The sequence below is a fragment of the Pistacia vera genome, unplaced genomic scaffold (genome assembly GCF_008641045.1).
Source record: "Pistacia vera cultivar Batoury unplaced genomic scaffold, PisVer_v2 Contig614, whole genome shotgun sequence".
Classification (NCBI taxonomy): domain Eukaryota; kingdom Viridiplantae; phylum Streptophyta; class Magnoliopsida; order Sapindales; family Anacardiaceae; genus Pistacia; species Pistacia vera.
The window spans coordinates 258,567-284,705 of record NW_022196462.1 but is presented as its reverse complement, the minus strand read 5'-3'; the positions used below and the strand labels follow the sequence as shown (position 1 = coordinate 284,705).

Here is a 26,139-nt window from a genome sequence, read left to right as displayed (position 1 = left end):
TACCCGTTTTGTCTGGTCTAAATAGGATCATTATTTTAAAACCCGGATCGAACTAATCGTTCTGAACGGGACACGACAACCTCTCCGGTCTGGTCTAGGTTCTAGGGGGGTTTTACTATATTTCAAACTTGTAGGAACTAATTAGTGATTTTTAGGGGTGTTTTTGGAATATTTCAATACTTTAGGGACTAATATTTCTTTTGGGAATTTTGAAATAAATTAAAATTTCAAGGACTAATTCAATTTTTAGGGGTATTTTTAATATATTAAAATTTAAGAGATTTGCAACTTTAAAAATATTCTTATTGCTGACGTAATCGGTCCAATCAACCGGTCTAATTAGTTGGACCAATCGACGAGTGGTCCGGTCATCTTGCCGGGTCTCACAACGGGTCGGGTTTTCAAATAATTGATAGGATAGGGCAGGATATTTCTTACTTTTATCATTTTGATATTTTATTTTACAGAATAAAGGAGTATTATCACTTACTTCTTCTTAGGGTTCCATATATTTTACACCCATGTCGTATAAAAAACCATTAAAGACCTCTCTTAACATTTGAATAAATTACACCCATCTCCTTTCACTACCGTTTTCTAACGGAAATTGCTGATTGAAGTTGCCAAAAACCTATTTTGCCTTTGTGGGATAATGATATAATTTGGTTTTATATATATGACCTTAACAAATTAATTTTTTTAGTATCTTCCTAATAAATCATAAATAGTTAAATACCCTCAAATATTCTTGACTAAAAAATATAGAAATATAAAAATTATTTTATTAAAAATATCAAAAATTACTGTATTTTTTTATATTTTCTTGGATTTTTTTATAGAATTTGTCAATTTTTTTTTCAATTTTGTCAGATTTTCTTTCAATCTTTTCATTTTTTCTGAATTTTTTATTGATTTCAGTTTTTCATATTGGTTTACATTTTAACTTTTCAGATTTTTCGGATTTTTTATTTCAATTTTTTAGAATTTACTTTATTTCATTTTTTTGATATTAGTTTATATCTCGTTTTTCAGATTTTTCAATTTTTAGATTTTGTATTTCAATTTTTCATATTAGTATATTTTATAATTTTTCAGATTTTTTTGTTTCCATTTTTTGAAAATTTTTATTTCAATATTTCATATTATTTTACTTTTTATTTTCCATTTTTTTTAATTTTTCAGAATTTTTAAATTATTTTTTTATTCCATTTTTGTGTAAAAAACTTATAATTATAAGTTTTTTTTCCCTTGACTTAACAGTTGACCGTTAGAAAAAAGGAGTTGAGGAGAGGTAACAGGAAAGTGACAATTTTTATTCAAGTGTGAAGGGAGATCGTAATGGTTTCTTATACCACAACACAGGAATGTAACTAAGAATTTATGAAACCTTATGGGAGGTAAAGAATAATAGTCCCAGTTTAAAAAGACGATAGTGCCTGACAATGTCACTATCAGAATCTCGTGGAAGCCCGGTATCTAGATTCTAGACCGAACCTTAGTGTCGAAACAATTAGTTTCCCCTCAAACATAGTTCCCCTTTTCTGAAAGGCAGTCAATTATAACAAATCGAGTGTTTCATGTGGTACCGTCTCTGGGGGGTGACATCCGTTTCCCGTGAAATTTACCCTAACAATGGCTGCCTCTGCTTCTGCCTCATCAAAATGCATCAATGTATTTTGGCACGACGGAATGATGAGCCACGACACTGGAAAAGGCGTCTTCGACACTGGAATGGACCCTGGTTTTCTTGACGTTTTAGAAAAACATCCTGAGAACTTGGACAGAGTCAGGAACATGCTCTCCATTCTCCGAAGAGGCCCCATATCTCCCTACATCTCTTGGCACTCCGGACGACCTGCTCTCTCTTCTGAATTGCTCTCCTTTCACGCCCCAGGTTCCTCTTTTACTCAATCAACCCTGTTCTTTTTGTTAGATTTAAGAAGTATAATTAAGTGACCCTGAGTAATATTGTTTGGTTTTTTAAAGGCTATATTCAACCACCCAGCACAAAGGGAAGGGTCATGTTTTTTATCTTTAGGAAAAAGTTGCAAATTTGTAATGATTTAATGGGCTAGGAATTAGAGGCAACACCCCCACACCACCCCACCCCCCCTCTCTCTCTTTTGGTTTTTTCTAATTGTTTCTTGGCAATCATTTTAAGCACAGCAAAAAAGAGATTGCGAATATTTGATTGTTTTACAATAAAGGGTGTTCTGATATGGTAACTGGGTATGATTTTCCAGAGTACATAGATGAACTAATTGAGGCGGATAAAGCTGGTGGGAAGATGGTGTGTTCTGGAACTTTCTTGAAGCCTGGCTCATGGGATGCCGCCCTTCTTGCAGCTGGTACTACATTATCAGCAATGAAGCATATCCTTGATAGGCATGGAAAAATTGCGTATGCACTGGTGAGGCCGCCTGGGCACCATGCTCAGCCTACTCAAGCTGATGGATATTGCTTTCTCAATAATGCTGGTTTAGCAGTTCAGTTGGCTTTAGATTCTGGGTGTGCAAAGGTGGTCGTTATAGACATTGATGTTCATTATGGCAATGGGACTGCTGAGGGGTTCTATCAATCTAATAAAGTTCTTACAATCTCCCTTCATATGAATCATGGCTCTTGGGGTCCTTCTCATCCACAGAATGGATCTATTGATGAGCTTGGTGAAGGTGAGGGGTTTGGCTATAATTTAAATATACCTTTACCGAATGGGACGGGGAACAAGGGATACGTATATGCCATGACCAAGTTGATTACCCCGGCTATTCAGAAGTTTGTGCCCGATATGATAGTTTTGGTTGCTGGCCAGGATTCAAGTGCTGTAAGTTTCTTTTGTTCATCACTTAAACTTTTGACTTTATTTTTAGTGTATTTTGAGATTTTGAGGTTGAATTGTGTTTGTTTACTAAAATTAGACTTCGTTGTTCTAGTTGTGACTGGCTAACTGTATCTATCCCTTGAAATGACTTAAGAATGATACATGGAGGTCAATAATGACAAACTTTTGAAAGAAGAACCTGAAATTATAAAGCAGCAGCATGTCAACATAGGAAAGATGATATCTCACATGTGCTAGGGAGTATTGAAGAGCAGCCAAACATACTAAATTACCTTTGCTTAGCCTCCGTGTACATTATTAAAATGGCTGTGACGCACCCTTTAAATTCATTTTTGCACCTATTTGTCAATATATTTGCAAGAGAGTCGAATGAAAATTGGGTTATCCTCTTTCTTTTTTTTTTCCCCTCTCTCTCTATTTGAGAGTTGAGTGAAATGCAATGAAGTGTTAAATATCATAATATAAGTTTGAATGCCAGTGAATTGAGACTAAGGAGTTGGTTTTACATGAATAAGATGGGTTTTGAATATTACGATTAAGGTAGAATTGAAGCCACTTGCACATATTATAATTTGGATGATACTCTGATACTTCCTGGATGGTTCCTGTTTATATGCTATTCCTCTTAAATATAGCAATTTTTTTCTTTTAACTTCAGATATTTTATGCACAGATACATATAAAATATCTGACACATTGAATGGTGGGATACAAATCTTTATTAATGCATCTGGATAGAATGGGGATAAATTGTAATCATTTCAGATCAAGATATTTAATGTAATTGACCTGGGGTAAGTTAGACCTAAGTATTATGCAACAATTTAACAAAATATATATTTATTTACTTATGCATCTTCACTGTATCAATCCTACTTCTCAAGAATTGTTTAATTAATGCATCCAGATAGGATGGGCATCATATTTGTTAAAACTGCTGTCTAAAGCAATGTTTAGAACCATATGACAGAGTTCTCATATGACTAATGAAAGTTTCTGTGCAACATTTAAATTTTTTATAATTCAAAGAATTCTTTGAATTCTTTTGTTTGCATGTTGCAAATGTTCATTAAGGATCCATACTCAAATAGCTCTTCTTTGATGAGAATTGTCAATATTTTAATTGTCCCAACAAATAAAGTCTTCCAGGTAAAATTGTTTAATGTGCTAATACTTTTAAGAAATCAGCATAGTTAAGTGATTTTTAATTAATGATAAGGAATTAGGTTTGATATTGAATTACATATTATTGTATTTTAGGAAAGAAATGATAATCTACTGCAAATGCCGTGGAATAGCCATCATCCAATTTCAAAAAAAATTAATATAAGCCCCTCAATATATCTTACAATCTACTCGACATGCCTTAACATGACTACTAGTTCGAAATTTTTATCAGTGAATGCAATTAGCTCACCTCTGATAGATATTAGACATCTTGTTATTAATTGATTACAAATGTACCTTTAGTGTTGATCAAAGTTGTAATTTCTTAAAGAGTAACACTCCTTGTTCTGTAGTTTGATCCAAATGGAAGGCAATGCTTGACAATGGATGGTTATCGAGAGATTGGAAGGATAATCCATAACCTGGCAGACAGGCACAGCAGTGGTCGCCTCCTAATTGTCCAAGAAGGTGGATATCAAGTTACTTACTCAGCCTATTGTCTTCATGCAACACTTGAAGGTGTGCTTGACCTTCCACTTCCTCTATTGCCTGATCCTGTTGCATGTTACCCTGAGGATGAAGCTTTTTCTTTAAAAGTTATTGAATCCGTTAAACGGTACCAAAATGATGTCATACCATATTTGAAGGGAACTTGATTTGGAGGAAATTTCTGCAGAGCTTGTTGGAAGTTTGTAATTTAATGTTGAAGAATAGGTTAATCTTCATTACAAAAGAAAAGTGAGTTAATGTGAAAATTAATATGGAATGTTACTTTACTGCTTTGGTTTCTTACTTTTGTAGAAGTTGTTAGAAAAACTCAAAGTTGGAGGATGATGTTGGACAAATTCATTAAGAGATCAGGAATCCTTTTTTATTTTGGAGAAATCTTACATCATTTGCTTTTCTTACATAGTTAACTTTACAAATCTTATTTTATTTAGTTTACCTTGTGTTAGTAAGATTATCGTTATAAGTAGAAATTATTTTTCCTCCTTTTATGATTTGTTTTCCTTATGTTTTTAGGGTTTAGAGATCAGTATAGATAAGGGATGCAAATGAAAAGAAAAATATCATTAGTCTTTTTCTCTTGTTTTATTTTCAAAAGCCTTTAGTTTATTTTTATAAACATTATATTTTATAAGTAAGATTAGTGCTACAATTATTCAAGTAATTTAGAATCTTGCCTGAGCATTTAAAAGTTCAACCAGTCAAATATATAAGATCAGTTGAGATGGAAATTTTTCTTGAATTTTTCCATTTTTTAAGTTGTAGGCATGGTTAATTGAAATTCTCTGGCATTCTTCACCTTGTATATATATATAGTATTATTCCTATGCAAGTGATACTGCCACTGATCACATGACAGATAGTACTAGAAAAGCAATAACATTTTAGATAATGATCTATCCAGCAAGCTAAATTTGGTTCAAAGAGTTGAATCATTTGAATATACATGATCTTTTGAGTTGTGACATAGAAAATTACCTGAAATTGTTCTATTAGATACTTGGTATGGGTTCAATTGATAATGTGATTACATTCATCATCTCATAAACTTTGTATATGTAAGAAATACTAATTGATGGTGTTTTATATTCATTGTTACTAAGTACTCAATTCATATATTTGACTTAAAGATCGAGCAACATTTAGGTATTAGTGTATCTGTTGATCTAAATGAACACAGAAGTTCATGTCATTCTTGTTCAAAGAGCTTTTACACATGGTTTTTGCTGTTAGGTTTCAAGGAGAAACCTTTAAACTGGTATTATTATTCCTATGATTTTTGTAGGGCTGTCGGATGTCTGCATCATCCCAATAAATATGAAACTATTCTCCATTATATTCTTAAACATCATTAAGAGTTAAGGTGCTGTGTGATTTTCTGTACTGGAAGAAGCCTTCAGAAATTGTGAAATCACTGGATACTTTTGTTGATGCATCATGTTGAGTTGTACAAGGCTAAATAGGAATGAATAATAAAAATAGGAATGAATCTGTAAAATAGGAAATTAGTTTATTGTGTTTACAATTATTAAGTAGTGTAGAATATATAGATGTAATTTGTTCATCAATAATATCAAGAAATACACAAGAATTCTCTCTATTTTCCTGGTTTCACATGGTACCAGAGCTAGGAAATCAGAAATCTTAAACTATGTACTTTCTGGTGACCGTTTTCTAGCGAAACTCAAACTGTCATACTTCCGGTGTTTCACGAAAGGACTAAACATATAGAAATTGATTGTCTTTTTATTTGAGAGAAAATTTTGTCTGGTTGTAGTACCACTAGTGATGTCATCTCAAACAACCAGTTAGCGAATATTCTCACTAAATCTCTCAACGGTCCTCGTATTGGTTTTATTTGTAACAAGTTTGGTGCATATGATTTATATGCTCCAGTTTGAGGGGGAGTGTTGAGTTGTACAAGGCTAAATATGAATGAATCTGTAAAATAGGAAATTAGTTTATTGTGTTTACAGTTATAGGGTAGTGTAACAAGTATATATAGATGTAATTTGTTCATCAATAATATCAAGAAATAGACAAGAATTCTCTCTATTTTCCTGGTTTCACACATCAAGAGTTCAAGGACTTGTTCAATAAGAATATTATTCGGCTGAAAAGGAAAAGGAGTGTGAAGAGTCATTCCTAAAAGGGAAAAGAAAAAGGAGTGAGAATTATGTAATGGATGAAAGCTGCTGTTGGAGTAAAAGGAGCATACTGAAGTTTTCTTTACAATTATCAGGTTTTGGTAGAAAGAATTCAACTCGACCCTGTGATTAATCAAAGGTGCATAATCCTCCTTGTTTCCTCCTTTCATGGAATAGAATAATCAACAATTGATATCAGACTGGAAATAAATCTGAATTTCATCAATGCAACCTACTTCAGCCTGTTTCCACCAGGATGGTTGATAGTTACAGAATTTTGCCATAATTCTACACGATACAAGACTAACTTATCTTTTTTGCACTATGAGGGATGTTAAGCAGAGATTGAGAGTTCTAAAAATTGGGTGGCAATCACTAGGAAAAAGATCAAATGTTCATAACACACCCAGCATCATGCCACTTCTGAAAAGGTTAGCACTATAGTTAAGTTTTTGTAATAATGATGTATTATAGTAATTGTAGTATGGTACTTTGAGAAAGTTATGTTTTGACATGGTCAAAAGATAAAAGGACAGAGTAAAAGGTGCATGCTTGTATGCTTTTGATAATGTTTAAGGGTTTATGTTTTCTTCCTTTTTTCTTTCCATTAATTTGCATAATTTATTGTTATAATAGTTAATGGATGATGTAGAGACCAATGTTTGAATGATTTCTTCTTTTCACCTGTCATTAGAAATTAGGATGTCAACCAAAATGCAATTCTCTCTATTTGATGCATATGAAGGTTTATTTATGTATGAATGTTCAGCATCAATATTTAGGATCCTTTCTCTCAAATGAGTCTGTTGCTAATAAAAACGTCTGTCATGCGGAAGTTGTCATTTGCTGAACACATTGAGTTTAGACTTCTTAGTGATTAACACTATTATGTGGTGCACTTATTATAAGTCCATTCTTCAATTCAGGTTTGCAGGAATTATTACAGCATGTTTTGCTGCAATTGCCTTAGATGTCCTGTAAAGTTCTAAAAAATAATGTTCCCAAAAATATCAAATGTCATATCCACTAAGTCATAATATGAGCTGAACTTTATTTTCTTGCTCAAAATCATGCCATATATAATTTCCCGCTTGCAGGAAAAGTGCAGCCGGTGACAATGATTCTGTCAAAGCAGAGACTGAAGACTTGAGGAAAGAAGGTATAGGATTAGGCTGAATTCAATAGTACAAAGTATCTCTATCATGAATATTTGTTAAAGCATTTCAGATATAATATCAACCAATTATTTTTACATATTTGCTAAATGATCAATTCTTCAATGATGGAACCACCTGCTCAAATAACTCAATTCCAACACACACACACAACAGCCGAATGGAAACAACACTCAAAGAATTAAATTGAAAGTTAATATTGAAATAGAATGAAAATATCAGTAGCAAGAAAAGTGATCCCAGAACAATTCCCAGAAATTCAAGGAGTTGGAGACCTCCCATGAAACCTATATGAATCAACTTGATACCTCCTTTACCACACCCTAGCTATTTATACCCAATTACTTCCTATACTAACCTTCCCTAACAACTTTATTCTATCCATCCACATGCATGAGAATCCCATAACAAACTGTAACAAACTTCACACACACTCTTTTCCCCTTGCTGTAACAACCCTTACTCACACCCATTTCCTCTTAGTGCCTTTTCTCTTAGTGCTCCCTTTTTATGCCCCCTTGACTTATAGATTATATTGAGAGGAGGTCTATCAATACTACCCCCCCAGGAGAGTCAGCTTGTCCTCAAGGTGGAATTGAGGGAATTGTGTGTTGATGACGTCGAAGGACTCCCATGTAGCTTCAAAGGGGGGTAGATCCTGCCATTGAATGAGGACCTCTTTGGTGCCATCAAGTAGGGATTGCGTTGCCAGGACTGCTTGGGGTTGAACCTGTATTTACATCTCTTCGGTGAGAAAATTGGGAAGTGGCTGAACTGGAACAAAGGTATGTATGTTGGATTTGAGCTGGGACACATGGAACACCGGATGAATACGGGCAGTAGGGGATAGATCCAGTTTGTAAGCAGTCAGACCAATTCTGTCTAACATTTTGAATGGTCCATAGAACCGAGGGCTGAGTTTCTCATTCAATTTCCTGGCCAACGACCTGAACCTGTAGGGCTGTAGTTTTAGGTACACAGAATCCCCTGGAGTAAAACTGATGTCTCTACGATGTTTATCAGCCTGTGCTTTCATTTGTCCTTGAGTAGATTCCAAGTGGTGTTTAAGTTCAGTAATAATGGCATTGTGGTGGGTGAGCTGCTGGTTCACGTCTTCCACTGAGGAAGGGTAATCAGTCATCTTGAGAGGAGTGGGGGGTCTCTACCGTAAAGGGCTTTAAACGGTGTCATTTTTGTGGATTGATGGTAGGTTGTGTTATACTAGAACTCTGCCCAAGAGAGCCAATTTGGCCACTGTTTAGGCTGGGAACTGCAGAAGCATCGTAGATAGGCCTCTATACACCGATTGACCACTTCCGTTTGGCCATCCGTTTGATGGTGGTATGCGAAACTGAACTTGAGAGAGGTCCCTACTGCCCTGAAAATTTCCTGCCAAAATTGGCTCATAAAGAGTCGATCTCAGTCTGCCACGATGGACTTGGGAAACCCGTGGAGCTTAACAATTTCCCTCATGAATATCGTAGCAACCTCTTTTGCATTAAATGGGTGAGACAAGAGGATGAAGTGGGCGTATTTAGTGAGCCGATCAACCACCACAAGAATACTATCAAAACCTTTTGCTTATGGTAAGCCACCAATAAAATCCATCGTCAAATCGTCAAAAACTTGCTTCGATATTGGCGAGGGCTGCAGCAGTCCGGCTGGCTTGAGGGCTGAATATTTATTGACTTGGCAGATAGTGCAAGCCTTGACAAACTCTTGAATATCTTGCCTTATCCCTTCCCAATACACAATGTTGGACACCCGTTTGTATGTTCTGAAAAACCCCGAATGTCCTCCACCTGGGCTGGAATGGAATTCTGCCAAAAGTTTAGTTATAAACCTGGAGTTTTTTGGTAGGACAACTCTGTTTTTATACAGAAGACATCCCTACCTAAGTTTGTAGTGTGGGCGGCTGTTAGAATCAAAGAGAAGATCCTGAATGATAGGTTGTAACTTGGGATCTTGGTGTGCTTCCGTGGCTAACTCATCGTACTCTGTAAACTGGACGATTGAAATGGTATTCAAATCTGATCCTTCCCCTCTCCGTGATAAAGCATCTGTTACTGTGTTTGTTTTTCCCAGCCAGTAGTGAATGTCGAAAAAGTATCCCATTATTTTAGACAACCACTTTTGTTGTTCTGAAGTTTTTATTCGCTGGTCCATGAGAAATTGTAGACTCCTTTGGTCAGTCTTGATGATGAATCGTTTGCCCAATAAGTATGGACTCCACTTAAGCACTGCAAAAACGATTGCCATTAGTTCCCATTCGTATACGGACTTTTGTTGTGCTTGTGGTGAGAAGGCCTTGCTTAGATAAGCTATGGGTCTAAACTGTTGGACTAGAACTGCACCCATTCCGTGACCTGAAGCATCTATCTGAATTTCAAAAGGAAGTGTAAAGTTTGGGACGGCAAGTACGGGAACTGTAGTCATGACTTCCTTGAGTCTATCAAATGCCCTTTGAGCTCCCTCATTCCAATGGAATGCATCCTTTTTTAGCAAATCAGTAAGTGGCTGTGCGATACTGCCATATCCCTTGACGAACCTCCTGTAATACCTGGTGAGACCTAAAAAACCCCGTAACCCCTTCACATTGGTCGGCACAGGCCATTTAATCATTGCCTCAATTTTGTGTGGATCAGCTTCCATTCCCTGTGCTGAAATTATGTGGCCTAGGTAGTCCAGCTTCTGCTGACCGAATAGACACTTCTTTCTGTTCATTACCAGCTTGTTGTCCTGTAGAATCTTAAGGGCCTGTTCAAGATGCAACACATGAGAATCAAGATCAGGACTGTAAATCAGAATGCCATCGAAGAAAACCAAAACAAACTTCTTCAAAACAGGTTTAAAAATGGTATTCATCAGTGCTTGAAAGGTTGATGGCGCATTAGTTAACCCAAATGGCATTACTAGGAACTCGTAATGGCCGTCATGAGTTCGGAAGGTTGTTTTGTGAATATCCTCCTCCTTCACTCGAATCTGATGGTAACCCGATCGGAGATCAATCTTTGACGAAAAAGACAGCCCCAGCTAATTCATCCAGCAACTCCTCGATGGTGGGTATGGGGAATTTATTGGGAATAGTTATCTCATTGAGTGCCCTAAAATCAACACAAAACCTCCAACTCCAATCCTTTTTTTTTTTTTACTAATAATACTGGGCTGACAAAAGGGCTAGTGTTAGGCTGGATGATTCTTGCTACCAGCATTTCTCCCACCATTTTTCCTATTTCATTTTTCTGGAAATAAGGGTATCTATAAGGGCGTATATTGGGAGGTCGAGCTCCTGCTTTTAGGACTATGGCATGATCATGCTGACGGTATGGGGGTAGTTTAGTAGGTTGGTCAAACATTTGGTTACAAACTTCCAATAATGACAAAATCCTAAGATCAGTGGGTTCCTCATCTGATTCTGGCTCTCCTTCCATAGAGCAGAATTCGACTAAATAACCTCCTCCCGAGGACTGGAGTGACTTTAACATGGCCTCAGAGATACCATCGTCTTCACCAAGGATGGATCTCCCTGTAAGTTAACCCTTTTACCTTCTTATTCGAATTTCATTGTTAGGTTTTTCCAGTTTGCACAGACATCACCCAAGGAGCTCAACCAAGTCACCCCTAAGACCACATCAGCTCCTCCCAAGTCAAAAGGGAAGAAATCCTATTTAATCCTGACACCTTGAACTTCCAGTGGTACTGTCCTACAAACTCCTTCTCCTCTCACCGTGACACTGTTACCCACCATTACTCCAAACTTTTTTCTTGTTTCAATTTGCATGCCCAGTTTGCGCACCAAGTCATGAGAAATAAAATTGTGGGATGCCCCACTGTCAACCAACACAATAACTCCCACTCCTTCAATCTCCCCCTTTATTTTCAGAGTTTTGTCAGAGGTGATTCCCACGATAGAATTCATGGATAGTGCCAGAGGATTACCTTCAGTATTAGGCTCCTCGTCATTATCTGGAATTGTTTATCCCTTCTCTGGATCCTCCTCTTCCCATGCTAACAGGATCTGTAGAGATCTGCTTTTACATCGGTGGTTAGGGCTGAATTTTTTGTCACACCTAAAGCAAAGCCCCTTCTCTCTTCTGAGTTAGATTTCTACTTCTGCTAGACGACGATAGTTCTCGCTTCTGGAGCTCGAAGCTGTCGTCGATGGAGGTGTTTCTCTTCTGTCGTTGGATCTCGTTGACGCAAAGTGACTCTCGCCTGGATTTTTGGTTGTGTTGAACCATAAATTGGGTCGCCCACTTTTTGGGCTTGGTGTGACCCGTGAATAACCTTCCCCTTTAATGTTTTGGGCTCTAGTCAGCTTGGGCCTGCTTTTCTCTAACACCCAGTTTTTTTCTTCAACCCGATGGGCCTGCTCCATCACTTCACCCAAATCCTGGGCCTGTATAATACGCAACTCAACCCTGATTTCTTCTTTTAAACCATTGATAAAAATTCTCATCAACATCTCCTCTCCTATTTCCTTCAACGGAGCTGTATGAGCTTCAAATTCTTCACTGTACTCTGTCACCGACGCAGTCTGCCTTAGTGCTACTAATGCCTCATAGGCTGTTCCCTGAAATGATGGTCTGAACTTGTCAATTAGAGCCACTTTAAAATCCTTCCAACTCTGGACTAGTCTCTGGGATTCCAACCATTGATACCAGTTTAGGGCTCTTCCTTCCATGCACATGGCTGCTGCCTCCATCATTTCCTTCTCTTCGTAACAATTAATGGCGAAATATCTGTCGGCCTTGAAAGTCCAGCCAAACGGATCATCCCCATTAAAAATGGGTTGCTCAAGCTTGCGAATTTTTTTGTCATCTTTCCCACTCTGATTTCGTTCACATCCCTTATCTCTGCTGGAATTCTGATTTTTTGGAGTTTCAGACATTTTCTCCTGGTAATGTTTTTCCTCCCTTTCTTCCCTTAGCCTCATCAATTCTCTCATCTCTGTTAAGTATTCCTTAACACTACCCAATCAGCCTTCATGGCAGTTACCAAACGCTTGATCTGCCAATCAATAGGTAATGAATCAACCAGCTCAAGAAGTAGTTGTCATAGCCATACTCAGGACGTTCCAGCACCTAGTCTGCATTCAGTGAAATAAAAATTACCATCTAGCAATATGAGCATACCAAGGATGGCCTTTAAGATGAATTGAATTGCAGACTAATCACCTATTGTGTCTTTTAAACACAATATAAATGACTGAAGACCCGGCACCAACCCCCATTCAACAGGCCATTTACGAAACTGCAGATACCGTGTCTACAGACAAAAAATAATGATTAAAACTTGTCACTATTAAAGTTGTTCCCCATATTCAGTACACTGTTGTGTAAAACTTATACCTGCTCCACAAGTGAGAATAGACAAGCCAAGCAATAACTAGGTTTTGAACCCTTTGCACATCGAATAGAGCAAACTTCAACATAGAGTTCCGCTGAAGAGAAAGCTGTATCCACAAATAAAAGAATATATAACAAAAGAAACAATGCAAATCTGCAAAACATTACATGGTTCTTCTAAGAAGGGGAAGAGAAAAAAGAATTTGTCCACATAGTTTTTTCAAACCTTATGCCTACTACAGAAGTTTTCTCATCAATTAGTACTAGTTGTTACAAATGCATGACATCTACTCAGAGTGAAAGTCAACAAGCAGTGAAACCAAGTCATGGTTGTCTTTGTGATCCTGTACGCACAATCTACAAGGAATGGCTGTCAGTCATTATCCTAAAATAAAATCCCTCAACTATTTTCGTACAGGGTAACAATAAAGTTGAACTTATGTGCATTCTTTGGTTTCAGTTAATGTCATTTGTACACGGCAGCTTATTTTCAATGCCCAACACTTCTTTCTACCAAATCTTGGATGTTTTAGCATACCATCAGAATACCTTGTACCAATTTCTACAAGAAGCCACAAAATCAAAGGAGATCGTTCAAAATGTTATATCAGGGAAACAAGAGAAGACATCATGGCCTCAAAATTATGCTAACCTTTGCCATCACAGCCTCAAGCTTGGAAAAGCTTTCTGTTCTTCTTCAGTAGTGCATCATCATCCTCCACCTCCCCAAAAGCTGATCTCATCAATAGATACTCCTTTTTCAAATATATCCTGCAATTGACATTTAGAGGATCCTGACAGGAAACCAAACAAGTAAGCATATATAGTACCTGCAGAAGTCCGGGAGCATCTTCCTCATTGCTGTTTCAACTGAATCCCTGCAATTTTTAATTGTGAGAAAAGAGAGAAGGGATAACCTAGAACAGAAGAAAAGAAATTGTAGAACATATAGACATGAAAAACATGTATTACGCGTCTTCTTTTTTTTCTGTGGCCGGTTCCCCTTATAGGTTCAGCGTCTGAGAGTACAAGTTTTTCTGAGGGCTGGAATACGAAAAATTAAAACCAGAATTCTCTCCTGATGTCCTCAGCTTCAATCGATCTTGGAATCGCATATATCTACCCCATCACCATTAAGTTCAATGTTTCCCTTTCACTCTTCACTGGTTTTGCATTAAAAGAATATTCATTTAACACATTCCTTTTGGGGTGGGGCAAGTCAATATTTTCTAATAATTCAACCTTGACTTTGACAGAGTTGGTGCTGAGTTGGAACATGCCACTACCAGATCCTGCCACATCATGCTGTCCACCACATGAACCGAAATCGACTCAGATTCGTCCATATTATACCTTGATTTAGTTTTCTTCAGTCACAAGGCTGCAGCCAGGTATAGTTGTAATGGATGATCCTGCATATTTAGTTCTGATGAAGCACTTACTGAACTTGTCCGGACAAGAAGCATTTTTTGAAGATAGTTCATTATCACTCAACAGAGGACTCCAATTCCAGAGATTTAGTTTCTTACTTTTATTCTTCCAGCGCCAGGGTCAATAAGATCTCTGAACCTGTGAATTACCCTGCATAACAAAAGCAGTAATTTTAAGCATACATCGAAGATAAAAAAATAGAAAAATAATCAACGCAACAATTCGAGGCCAAAAGCTTGCAGCACACATAAACCCCATAAAGCAAGTAGACATGTATTCACGAAGTCCAAGCATGATGGAACCACCTGCTCAAATAACTCAATTCCAACACACACACACACAAGACCGAATGGAAACAACACTCAAAGAATTAAATGAAGTTAATATTGAAAAGAATGAAATAACATAGCAAGAAAGTGTTCCCAAAACAATTCCCAGAATTCGAGATTGGAGACCTCCCAAAACCTAAATGAATCAACTTGATACCTCCTTTACCACACCCTAGCTATTTATACCCAATTCCTTCCTATACTACCCTTCCCTAACAACTTTATTCTATCCACCACATGCATGAGAATCCCTAACAACTGAACAAACTTCACACACACCTTTTCCCCTTGCTGTACAACCCTCACTCCCCCCCCTTTCCTCCTTTAGTGCTCCCTTTTTATGCCCCCTTGACTTATAGATATATTAACAGGAGGTCCAACAACTCCCCCCTCCCACCCAGGAGAGCCACCTTGTCCTCAAGGTGGAATTGAGGATTGTGTGTTGATGACGTCGAAGGCTCCCATGTAGCTTCAAGGGGGGAGATCCTGCCATTGAATGAGACCTCTTTGGTGCCATCAAGTAGGGATTGCGTTGCAGGACTGCTTGGGGTTGAACTGTATTTACCTCTCTTGGTGAGAAAATTGGGAAGTGGCTGACTGGAACAAAGGTATGTATGTTGGATTTTGAGCTGGGACACATGGAACACCGATATGAATATGCGTATGGGAGATCCAGTTTGTAACATTCGACCAATTCTGTCACTTGAATGGTCCATAGAACCGAGGGCTGAGTTTCTCATTCAATTTCCTGGCCAACGACCGAACCTGTAGGCTGTATTTTAGGTACACAGAATCCCCTGGAGTAAAACTGATGTCTCTCGATGTTTTATCAGCCTGGCTTTCATTGTCCTGTGATTTCCAAGTGGTGTTTAAGTTCATAATAATGGCATTGGGTGGGTGAGCTGTTGGTTCACTTCTCCATTGAAACGGTAATCGTCATCTTGGAAGAGGGGGGGTGTCTCTCGCATAAAGGGCTTTAACGGTGTCATTTTTGTGGAGATGGTAGGTTGTTTTGTATCAAAACTCGCCCAGAGAGCAATTTGGCCACTGTTTAGGCTGAACTCAGAAGCTCGAAATAGGCCTCTACCACCGATTGACCACTTCCGTTTGGCCATCCGTTTGATGGTGGTATGCGGAACTGAACTTGAGAGAGGTCCCTACTGCGCCCTGAAAATTTCCTGCCAAAATTGGCTCATAAGAGTCGATCCGGTCTGAACATGGACTTGGGAAACCCGTGGAGCTTAACAATTTCCCTCATGAATATCGTAGCAACTCTTGCATTAATGGGTGAGCCAAGAGGATGAAGTGGGCGTATTTAGTGAGCCGATCAACCACCACAAGAATACTATCAAAACCTTTGCTTGGTAACCACCAATAAAATCCATCGTCATTCGTCAAAACTTGCTCCGTATTGGCAAGGTAGCAGCCTGCTGGCTTGAGGGCTGAATATTTATTGACTTGGCAGATAGTGCAAGCTTTTACAAACTCTTGAATATCTTGCCTTATCCCTTCCCAATACCACTGTTGACACCCGTTGTATGTTCTGAAAAACCCCGATGTCCCCCACCTGCTGGAATGGAATCTGCACAAAGTTTAGTATAAACCTGAGTTTTTTGGTAGGACTGTTTTTATCAAAGACACCCCTCTAAGTTTGTGTGTGGCGGCTGTTAGAATCAAAGAGAAGCCTGAATGATAGGTTGTAACTTGGGATCTGTGTGCTTCCTGGCTAACTCATCGTCCCTGTAAACTGGACTGAATGGTATTCAAATCTGTCCTTCCCCTCTCCGTGATAAAGCATCTGTACTGTGTTTGTTTTCCCCGCCAGTAGTGAATGTCGAAAAGTATCCCATTTTTTAGACACCACTTTTGTTGTTCGGAAGTTTTTATTCGCTGGTCCTGAGAAATTGTAGACTCTTTGGTCAGTCTTGATGTGAATTGTTTGCCCATAAGTATGGACTCCCCTTAGCACTGCAAAAACGATTGCCATTAGTTCCTTCGTATACAGACTTGTTTGTTGCTTGTGGTGAGAAGGCCTTGCTTAGATAACTATGGGTCTAACTGTGGCAGAACTGCACCCATTCCGTGACCTGAAGCATCCATCTGAATTTCAAAAGGAAGTGTAAGTTTGAGGACTGCAAGTAGGGAACTGTAGTCAACTTCCTGAGTCTATCAAATGCCCTTTGACGCTCCTCATTCCAACAGAATGCAATTAGATCCAATTAGATTTAGATTTTGAAGAACCATCCTTTACAAATTACAATCAGCCGAAAACACTCTCAAAGCAGCTTGACATTACACTGGAACACTACATTCAGAGCAATCTGAGAAATGGAATGGCAAATCTACCATATTGTAGATATTTACAAATTTCAGAGGCAAAATTGAACTGAACTCTCTCATGAAAGCTCCAGTTTAACTTTAGGGCTGTCACGATCCAGACTCGTAGTATTTTTGACAATGTTGCCTGGAATATTTGTCGAAACAATACTACCACCATTATAACCATCAATCAACAACTTTCCTATTTTTGATCTCCACTCAGAGGATTCCTTCTCATTCTTCCTATCATGGAAAACTCTGTCACGGTAGTTCAGCATTGTTCCCAACCCAGTATTCTGTATCCAACCAAATCCCATTAGCACCTTCGCCTCACCTTCGGTCAAGTCCTCTCCAACCTTTCATTGAAATTTCATATGAATAAGAAAGAAATTTAAACCAAAACATTAGGTTGACAAATAGATAATGTCTATTTAAATACATTAAACTGGAACTTCAGAGACACAATTTTGGTCGAGATTTCAGCACACGAAAAAAGCAGCATAAACCATCCAAGTGAGTCCTGATATTGTCAGATAAACATCTGGAATTCGAGCTTTCGATAGAGATTTTAGAGCGCCTTTTAAACTAGCGTGGTTTTTTTATTGCATGGAAGTTGGATAAACACATCATATTGCTATTCGATCATGAAATCATATCTAGTTCTCATGTAGTTGGATAAACCATCTATTTCTCTATAACCACTCCCACGTCTAGAAATATACGAGTACTATTACTCATCAACTAGAAGTCTCAAATAGATCACCCCTAAGCTATAACAAAGAGCCTTCCATTTGACTACCTCTAAGGTATTGGATGCTTATTAGTGAACAATTCCTTTACTACTAGAACTTAGAAAAGCATAGCATCTCCCTTGAGACTCAAATCTAACATATGACAAAAGCCATTAAACAACATCCATGACAAAACCATTGTTGGCTGAACTTATGCATATACAAATTGGCAATTATACTATATGAATAGACAAGGTTAACTTGCATGTTTACACATGACATCCCAATACCATAACTCCATAAGCATAAATGACTCACTCAAGACAGCATTAAATGCAATGAGATTACTAATAACAGGCAGCAAGATAATGGAAATAAATGAAAAACCATAGACAATTTTAAGAAACCAAAGAATAACACAACAGTAAATCTAGTTAGACCTAGTAGAAGTTAGTGCAGGTGGATTCTGAACACTCAACCCAAAATAGAAGAACCAACTCATCATAGCCGTTTATATTTTTAGGTATATATCAGATGGGAAACAAATGTTGAAATATACTTTAAAAAAAAACCACAATTTTTAACGTACATATTAGTGATTTTTTACCTACCATATGATAGATCACTTGAATCCTTTACGTCCCCTCTCAAGCTGAATTTCCTAAGAATGGTTGGGTGCACCTTCTACCTAGGTAACTTTCCATGCTTCAGAAGACGTATAGGTAATCTGAATACTATCTCTCATGAAGGTAAAAGTGTTCTCACAATTATGTGGTCTTCCTATGCTACTGTCCACAACAACCGACCAAAATATGATAGACTCCTAATAGAGTCACGTTCGACAAAACCCCATCCTTAAAAACATTTTCAAGAGAAATTCACCACATAATTGCTAGTGTCAAGGGAATTTCACCTCCCTCCTTAAACCAAGCTACCATTTACGAGTTAAGAAAATTGTCAGCCTGCAAGCTAACCTTTTGAGCAATCTCCTGGGAAACAAAGTTTTCAATATTTCCATTCTCAAGTAAATAGAATAGAACTATCCTCCAATAATACAAGTAACGAGGAACGATTTTCTTCAACCAAAAGCCAATAATGCAAGTAATGAGGAAACAACTGTCTTCAACCAAAAGCCACCAGAGGAAGCATTCAGACCCATCATCACACAATCAAGCACATGCAACATCTACATCTATTGCTGTCACTCAAGCAATTCTTCATTCACATAGGCTAAAATAAGACTGAAAATTGTTTTAAGTATGATATACATACTAATCTAGAAAACTTTAGGCATCCAATCCAATCTCTAGCATCAGACATAACCACAATTAAATTATAGAAGTTTATAACCAAACGCCTATAAGTAGGAGTCTGAGAATGAGATCACTTTATACAAAACTAACGTTTTGGTCAGCAAAGAAAAATTCCGAAGAATTGTCAAGCGCAGCTAAATGTTACATCAATCACAACAGATTCTAATGCGGTAATCTACTAGACCAATCAAAATATTTAGATCTAAATTTATGGGTTAGCTGAAATCAATTTAATAAGTAACTCAACTATTCCAATCAAAATTCCAGCAGTCAACTAGAAGGAAATGCACTGTAAGTCATTACCGATAATGTTTTGTTCTCGATTAGGTTGACTCTGCCACAGCTAGTCAGCTTCATGGCAGTTACCAAACGCTTGATCTGCCAATCAATAGGTAATGAATCAACCAGCTCAAAGAAGTATGTTGCATAGCCATACTCAGGACGTTCCAGCACTAGTCTGCATTCAAGTGAAAATAAAAATTACCATCTAGCAATATGATAGCATACCAAAGGATGGCCTTTAAGATGTAATTGAATTGCAGATTAATCACCTATTGTGTCTTTTAAACACAAATATAAATGACTGAAGATCCCGGCACCAACCCCATTCAACAGGCCATTTACGAAACTGCAGATACCGTGTCTACAGACAAAAATATAATGATTAAAAACTTGTCACTATTAAAGTTGTTCCCCATATTCAGTACACTAGGTTGTGGTAAAACTTATTACCTGCTCCACAAGTGAGAATAGACAAGCCAAGCAATAACTAGGTTTTGAACCCTTTGCACATCGAATAGGAGCAAACTTCAACATAGAGTTCCGCTGAAAGAAAAGCTGTATCCACAAATAAAAGAATATATTAACAAAAGAAACAATGCAAATCTGCAAAACATTACATGGTTCTTCTAAGAAGGGGAAGAGAAAAAAGAATTTTGTCCAACATAGTTATTTTCAAACCTTATGCCTACTACAGAAGTTTCTTCATCAATTAGTACTAGTTGTTACAAATGCATGACATCTACTCATAGTGAAAGTCAACAAGCAGTGAAAACCAAGTCATGGTTGTCAATTTGTGATCCATGTGACGCACAATCTACAAGGAAATGGCTGTCAATAAGTCATTATCCTAAAATAAAAATCCCTCAACTATTTTCGTACAGGGTAACAATAAAAGTGAACTTATGTGCATTCTTTGGATTCAGTTAATGTCATTTGTACACGGCAGCTTATTTTCAATTGATCCAACACTTCTTTCTACCAAATCTTGGATGTTTATAGCATATCCGTCAGAATACCTTGTACCATATATATTCTTACAAAGACGCCACAAAATCAAAGGAGAATCATTCAAAATGAATATATCAGGGAAACAAGAGGAAGACATCATGGCCTCAAAATTATTGCTAACCTTTGCCATCACAGCCTCAAGCTTGGAAAAGCTTTCTTCACTTTCATCTAGTACATCATCATCCTCCACCTCCCCATAAAGCTTGATCTCATCAATAGATACTCCTTTTTCAAATAATACCTGCAATTGACATTTAGAGGATCCTGACACATATTGCACAGGAAACCAAACAAGTAAGCATATAGTACCTGCAGAAGTCCGGGAGCATCTTCCTCCATTGCTGTTTCAACTGAATCCCTGCAATTTTTAATTATGAGAAAAAAGAGAGAAAGGGATAACCTAGAACAAGAAGAAAAAGAAATTGTAGAACATATAGACATAAGAAAAACATGTATTACGTGGCAGTCTTCTTTCTTTTCCGTGGACGGTTCACCCTTATAGGTTCAGCAGATTCTGAGAGTACAAGGTTTTTCTGAAGGGCTGGAATACTGAAAGAATTAAAACCAGAATTCTCTCCTGATGTCCTCAGCTTCAATCGATCTTGGAATCGCATATGATCTACCCCATCACCATTAAGTTCAATGTTTCCCATTTCACTCTTCACTGGTTTTGCATTAAAAGAATATTCATTTAACACATTCCTTTCTGGGTGGGGCAAGTCAATATTTTCTAATAATTCAACCTTGACTTTGACAGAGTTGTGCTGAGTTGGAACATGCACACTACCAGATCCTGCCACATCATGCTGTCCACCACATGAACCGAAATCAGACTCAGATTCGTCCATATTATACCTTGATTTAGTTTCTTCAGTCACAAGGCTGCAGCCAGGTATAGTTGTAATGGATGATCCTGCAATATTTAGTTCTGATGAAGCACTTACTGAACTTGTGCCAGGACAAGAAGCATTTTTTGAAGATAGTTCATTATACTCATCTCCAGCAACAGAGGACTCCACATCCAGAGATTTAGTTTCTTCTTTTATTCTTCCAGCACCAGGGTCAATAAGATCATCTGAACCTGTAGAATTACCCTGCATAACATAAAGCAGTAATTTTAAGCAATACATCGAAGATAAAAAAATAGAAGAAATAAATCAACGCAACAAGTCGAGGCCAAAAAGCTTGCAAGCACACATAAACCACATAAAGAAAGTAGACATGTATTCACGAAGTCAGGCTAGATCCAATTAGATTTAGATTTTGAAGAACCATCCTTTACAAATTACAATCAGCCGAAAACACTCTCAAAGCAGCTTGACATTACACTGGAACACTACATTCAGAGCAATCTGAGAAATGGAATGGCAAATCTACCATATTGTAGATATTTACAAATTTCAGAGGCAAAATTGAACTGAACTCTCTCATGAAAGCTCCAGTTTAACTTTAGGGCTGTCACGATCCAGACTCGTAGTATTTTTGACAATGTTGCCTGGAATATTTGTCGAAACAATACTACCACCATTATAACCATCAATCAACAACTTTCCTATTTTTGATCTCCACTCAGAGGATTCCTTCTCATTCTTCCTATCATGGAAAACTCTGTCACGGTAGTTCAGCATTGTTCCCAACCCAGTATTCTGTATCCAACCAAATCCCATTAGCACCTTCGCCTCACCTTCGGTCAAGTCCTCTCCAACCTTTCATTGAAATTTCATATGAATAAGAAAGAAATTTAAACCAAAACATTAGGTTGACAAATAGATAATGTCTATTTAAATACATTAAACTGGAACTTCAGAGACACAATTTTGGTCGAGATTTCAGCACACGAAAAAAGCAGCATAAACCATCCAAGTGAGTCCTGATATTGTCAGATAAACATCTGGAATTCGAGCTTTCGATAGAGATTTTAGAGCGCCTTTTAAACTAGCGTGGTTTTTTTATTGCATGGAAGTTGGATAAACACATCATATTGCTATTCGATCATGAAATCATATCTAGTTCTCATGTAGTTGGATAAACCATCTATTTCTCTATAACCACTCCCACGTCTAGAAATATACGAGTACTATTACTCATCAACTAGAAGTCTCAAATAGATCACCCCTAAGCTATAACAAAGAGCCTTCCATTTGACTACCTCTAAGGTATTGGATGCTTATTAGTGAACAATTCCTTTACTACTAGAACTTAGAAAAGCATAGCATCTCCCTTGAGACTCAAATCTAACATATGACAAAAGCCATTAAACAACATCCATGACAAAACCATTGTTGGCTGAACTTATGCATATACAAATTGGCAATTATACTATATGAATAGACAAGGTTAACTTGCATGTTTACACATGACATCCCAATACCATAACTCCATAAGCATAAATGACTCACTCAAGACAGCATTAAATGCAATGAGATTACTAATAACAGGCAGCAAGATAATGGAAATAAATGAAAAACCATAGACAATTTTAAGAAACCAAAGAATAACACAACAGTAAATCTAGTTAGACCTAGTAGAAGTTAGTGCAGGTGGATTCTGAACACTCAACCCAAAATAGAAGAACCAACTCATCATAGCCGTTTATATTTTTAGGTATATATCAGATGGGAAACAAATGTTGAAATATACTTTAAAAAAAAACCACAATTTTTAACGTACATATTAGTGATTTTTTACCTACCATATGATAGATCACTTGAATCCTTTACGTCCCCTCTCAAGCTGAATTTCCTAAGAATGGTTGGGTGCACCTTCTACCTAGGTAACTTTCCATGCTTCAGAAGACGTATAGGTAATCTGAATACTATCTCTCATGAAGGTAAAAGTGTTCTCACAATTATGTGGTCTTCCTATGCTACTGTCCACAACAACCGACCAAAATATGATAGACTCCTAATAGAGTCACGTTCGACAAAACCCCATCCTTAAAAACATTTTCAAGAGAAATTCACCACATAATTGCTAGTGTCAAGGGAATTTCACCTCCCTCCTTAAACCAAGCTACCATTTACGAGTTAAGAAAATTGTCAGCCTGCAAGCTAACCTTTTGAGCAATCTCCTGGGAAACAAAGTTTTCAATATTTCCATTCTCAAGTAAATAGAATAGAACTATCCTCCAATAATACAAGTAACGAGGAACGATTTTCTTCAACCAAAAGCCAATAATGCAAGTAATGAGGAAACAACTGTCTTCAACCAAAAGCCACCAGAGGAAGCATTCAGACCCATCATCACACAATCAAGCACATGCAACATCTACATCTATTGCTGTCACTCAAGCAATTCTTCATTCACATAGGCTAAAATAAGACTGAAAATTGTTTTAAGTATGATATACATGCTAATCTAGAAAACTTTAGGCACGCAATCCAGTCTCTAGCATCAGACATAACCACAATTAAATTATAAAAGTTTATAACCAAATGCCTATAAGTCGGAGTCTGAGAATGAGATCACTTTGTACAGAACTAACTTTTTGGTCAGCAAAGAAAAATTCCGAAGAATTGTCAAGCACAGCTAAATGTTACATCAATCACAACAGATTCTAATGCGGTAATCTACTAGACCAATCAAAATATTTAGATCTAAATTTATGGGTTAGCTGAAATCAATGTAATAAATAACTCAACTATTCCAATCAAAATTCCAGCAGTCAACTAGAAGGAAATGCACTGTAAGTCATTACCGATAATGTTTTGTTCTCGATTAGGTTGACTCTGCCACAGCTAGTCAGCTTCATGGCAGTTACCAAACGCTTGATCTGCCAATCAATAGGTAATGAATCAACCAGCTCAAAGAAGTATGTTGCATAGCCATACTCAGGACGTTCCAGCACTAGTCTGCATTCAAGTGAAAATAAAAATTACCATCTAGCAATATGATAGCATACCAAAGGATGGCCTTTAAGATGTAATTGAATTGCAGATTAATCACCTATTGTGTCTTTTAAACACAAATATAAATGACTGAAGATCCCGGCACCAACCCCATTCAACAGGCCATTTACGAAACTGCAGATACCGTGTCTACAGACAAAAATATAATGATTAAAAACTTGTCACTATTAAAGTTGTTCCCCATATTCAGTACACTAGGTTGTGGTAAAACTTATTACCTGCTCCACAAGTGAGAATAGACAAGCCAAGCAATAACTAGGTTTTGAACCCTTTGCACATCGAATAGGAGCAAACTTCAACATAGAGTTCCGCTGAAAGAAAAGCTGTATCCACAAATAAAAGAATATATTAACAAAAGAAACAATGCAAATCTGCAAAACATTACATGGTTCTTCTAAGAAGGGGAAGAGAAAAAAGAATTTTGTCCAACATAGTTATTTTCAAACCTTATGCCTACTACAGAAGTTTCTTCATCAATTAGTACTAGTTGTTACAAATGCATGACATCTACTCATAGTGAAAGTCAACAAGCAGTGAAAACCAAGTCATGGTTGTCAATTTGTGATCCATGTGACGCACAATCTACAAGGAAATGGCTGTCAATAAGTCATTATCCTAAAATAAAAATCCCTCAACTATTTTCGTACAGGGTAACAATAAAAGTGAACTTATGTGCATTCTTTGGATTCAGTTAATGTCATTTGTACACGGCAGCTTATTTTCAATTGATCCAACACTTCTTTCTACCAAATCTTGGATGTTTATAGCATATCCGTCAGAATACCTTGTACCATATATATTCTTACAAAGACGCCACAAAATCAAAGGAGAATCATTCAAAATGAATATATCAGGGAAACAAGAGGAAGACATCATGGCCTCAAAATTATTGCTAACCTTTGCCATCACAGCCTCAAGCTTGGAAAAGCTTTCTTCACTTTCATCTAGTACATCATCATCCTCCACCTCCCCATAAAGCTTGATCTCATCAATAGATACTCCTTTTTCAAATAATACCTGCAATTGACATTTAGAGGATCCTGACACATATTGCACAGGAAACCAAACAAGTAAGCATATAGTACCTGCAGAAGTCCGGGAGCATCTTCCTCCATTGCTGTTTCAACTGAATCCCTGCAATTTTTAATTATGAGAAAAAAGAGAGAAAGGGATAACCTAGAACAAGAAGAAAAAGAAATTGTAGAACATATAGACATAAGAAAAACATGTATTACGTGGCAGTCTTCTTTCTTTTCCGTGGACGGTTCACCCTTATAGGTTCAGCAGATTCTGAGAGTACAAGGTTTTTCTGAAGGGCTGGAATACTGAAAGAATTAAAACCAGAATTCTCTCCTGATGTCCTCAGCTTCAATCGATCTTGGAATCGCATATGATCTACCCCATCACCATTAAGTTCAATGTTTCCCATTTCACTCTTCACTGGTTTTGCATTAAAAGAATATTCATTTAACACATTCCTTTCTGGGTGGGGCAAGTCAATATTTTCTAATAATTCAACCTTGACTTTGACAGAGTTGTGCTGAGTTGGAACATGCACACTACCAGATCCTGCCACATCATGCTGTCCACCACATGAACCGAAATCAGACTCAGATTCGTCCATATTATACC

The 26,139-nt window shown here is 37.3% G+C and overlaps 2 protein-coding genes across 3 annotated transcripts; one reads left to right on the top strand and one right to left on the bottom strand.

Moving 5' to 3' along the window:
* The first annotated feature begins 1,440 nt into the window (after positions 1 to 1,440).
* On the top strand, positions 1,441 to 7,885 carry LOC116110810 (histone deacetylase 8-like). Of its 2 annotated transcripts, XM_031397021.1 has the most exons (4): positions 1,441 to 1,894; positions 2,244 to 2,824; positions 4,363 to 4,528; positions 7,761 to 7,885. In XM_031397021.1, exons 1-4 carry the CDS (start codon positions 1,633 to 1,635, stop codon positions 7,811 to 7,813), a joined length of 1,062 nt encoding a protein of 353 aa, XP_031252881.1. In that variant the 5' UTR covers positions 1,441 to 1,632; the 3' UTR covers positions 7,814 to 7,885. The 2 variants fall into 2 exon arrangements, with proteins under 2 accessions (XP_031252881.1, XP_031252880.1); XM_031397020.1 differs by lacking the exon at positions 7,761 to 7,885 and having other exon boundaries at positions 4,363 to 4,895.
* Positions 7,886 to 17,159: 9,274 nt separating this feature from the next.
* LOC116110782 lies at positions 17,160 to 21,729 on the bottom strand. The gene is made up of 7 exons (XM_031396999.1): positions 21,059 to 21,729; positions 20,909 to 20,957; positions 20,721 to 20,840; positions 20,042 to 20,146; positions 19,861 to 19,952; positions 19,613 to 19,766; positions 17,160 to 17,621 (listed from the first exon to the last, which is right to left on the bottom strand). The coding sequence occupies exons 1-7, from the start codon at positions 21,727 to 21,729 to the stop codon at positions 17,343 to 17,345; spliced, it is 1,470 nt and encodes a 489-aa protein (XP_031252859.1). The 3' UTR covers positions 17,160 to 17,342.
* Positions 21,730 to 26,139: the final 4,410 nt, after the last annotated feature.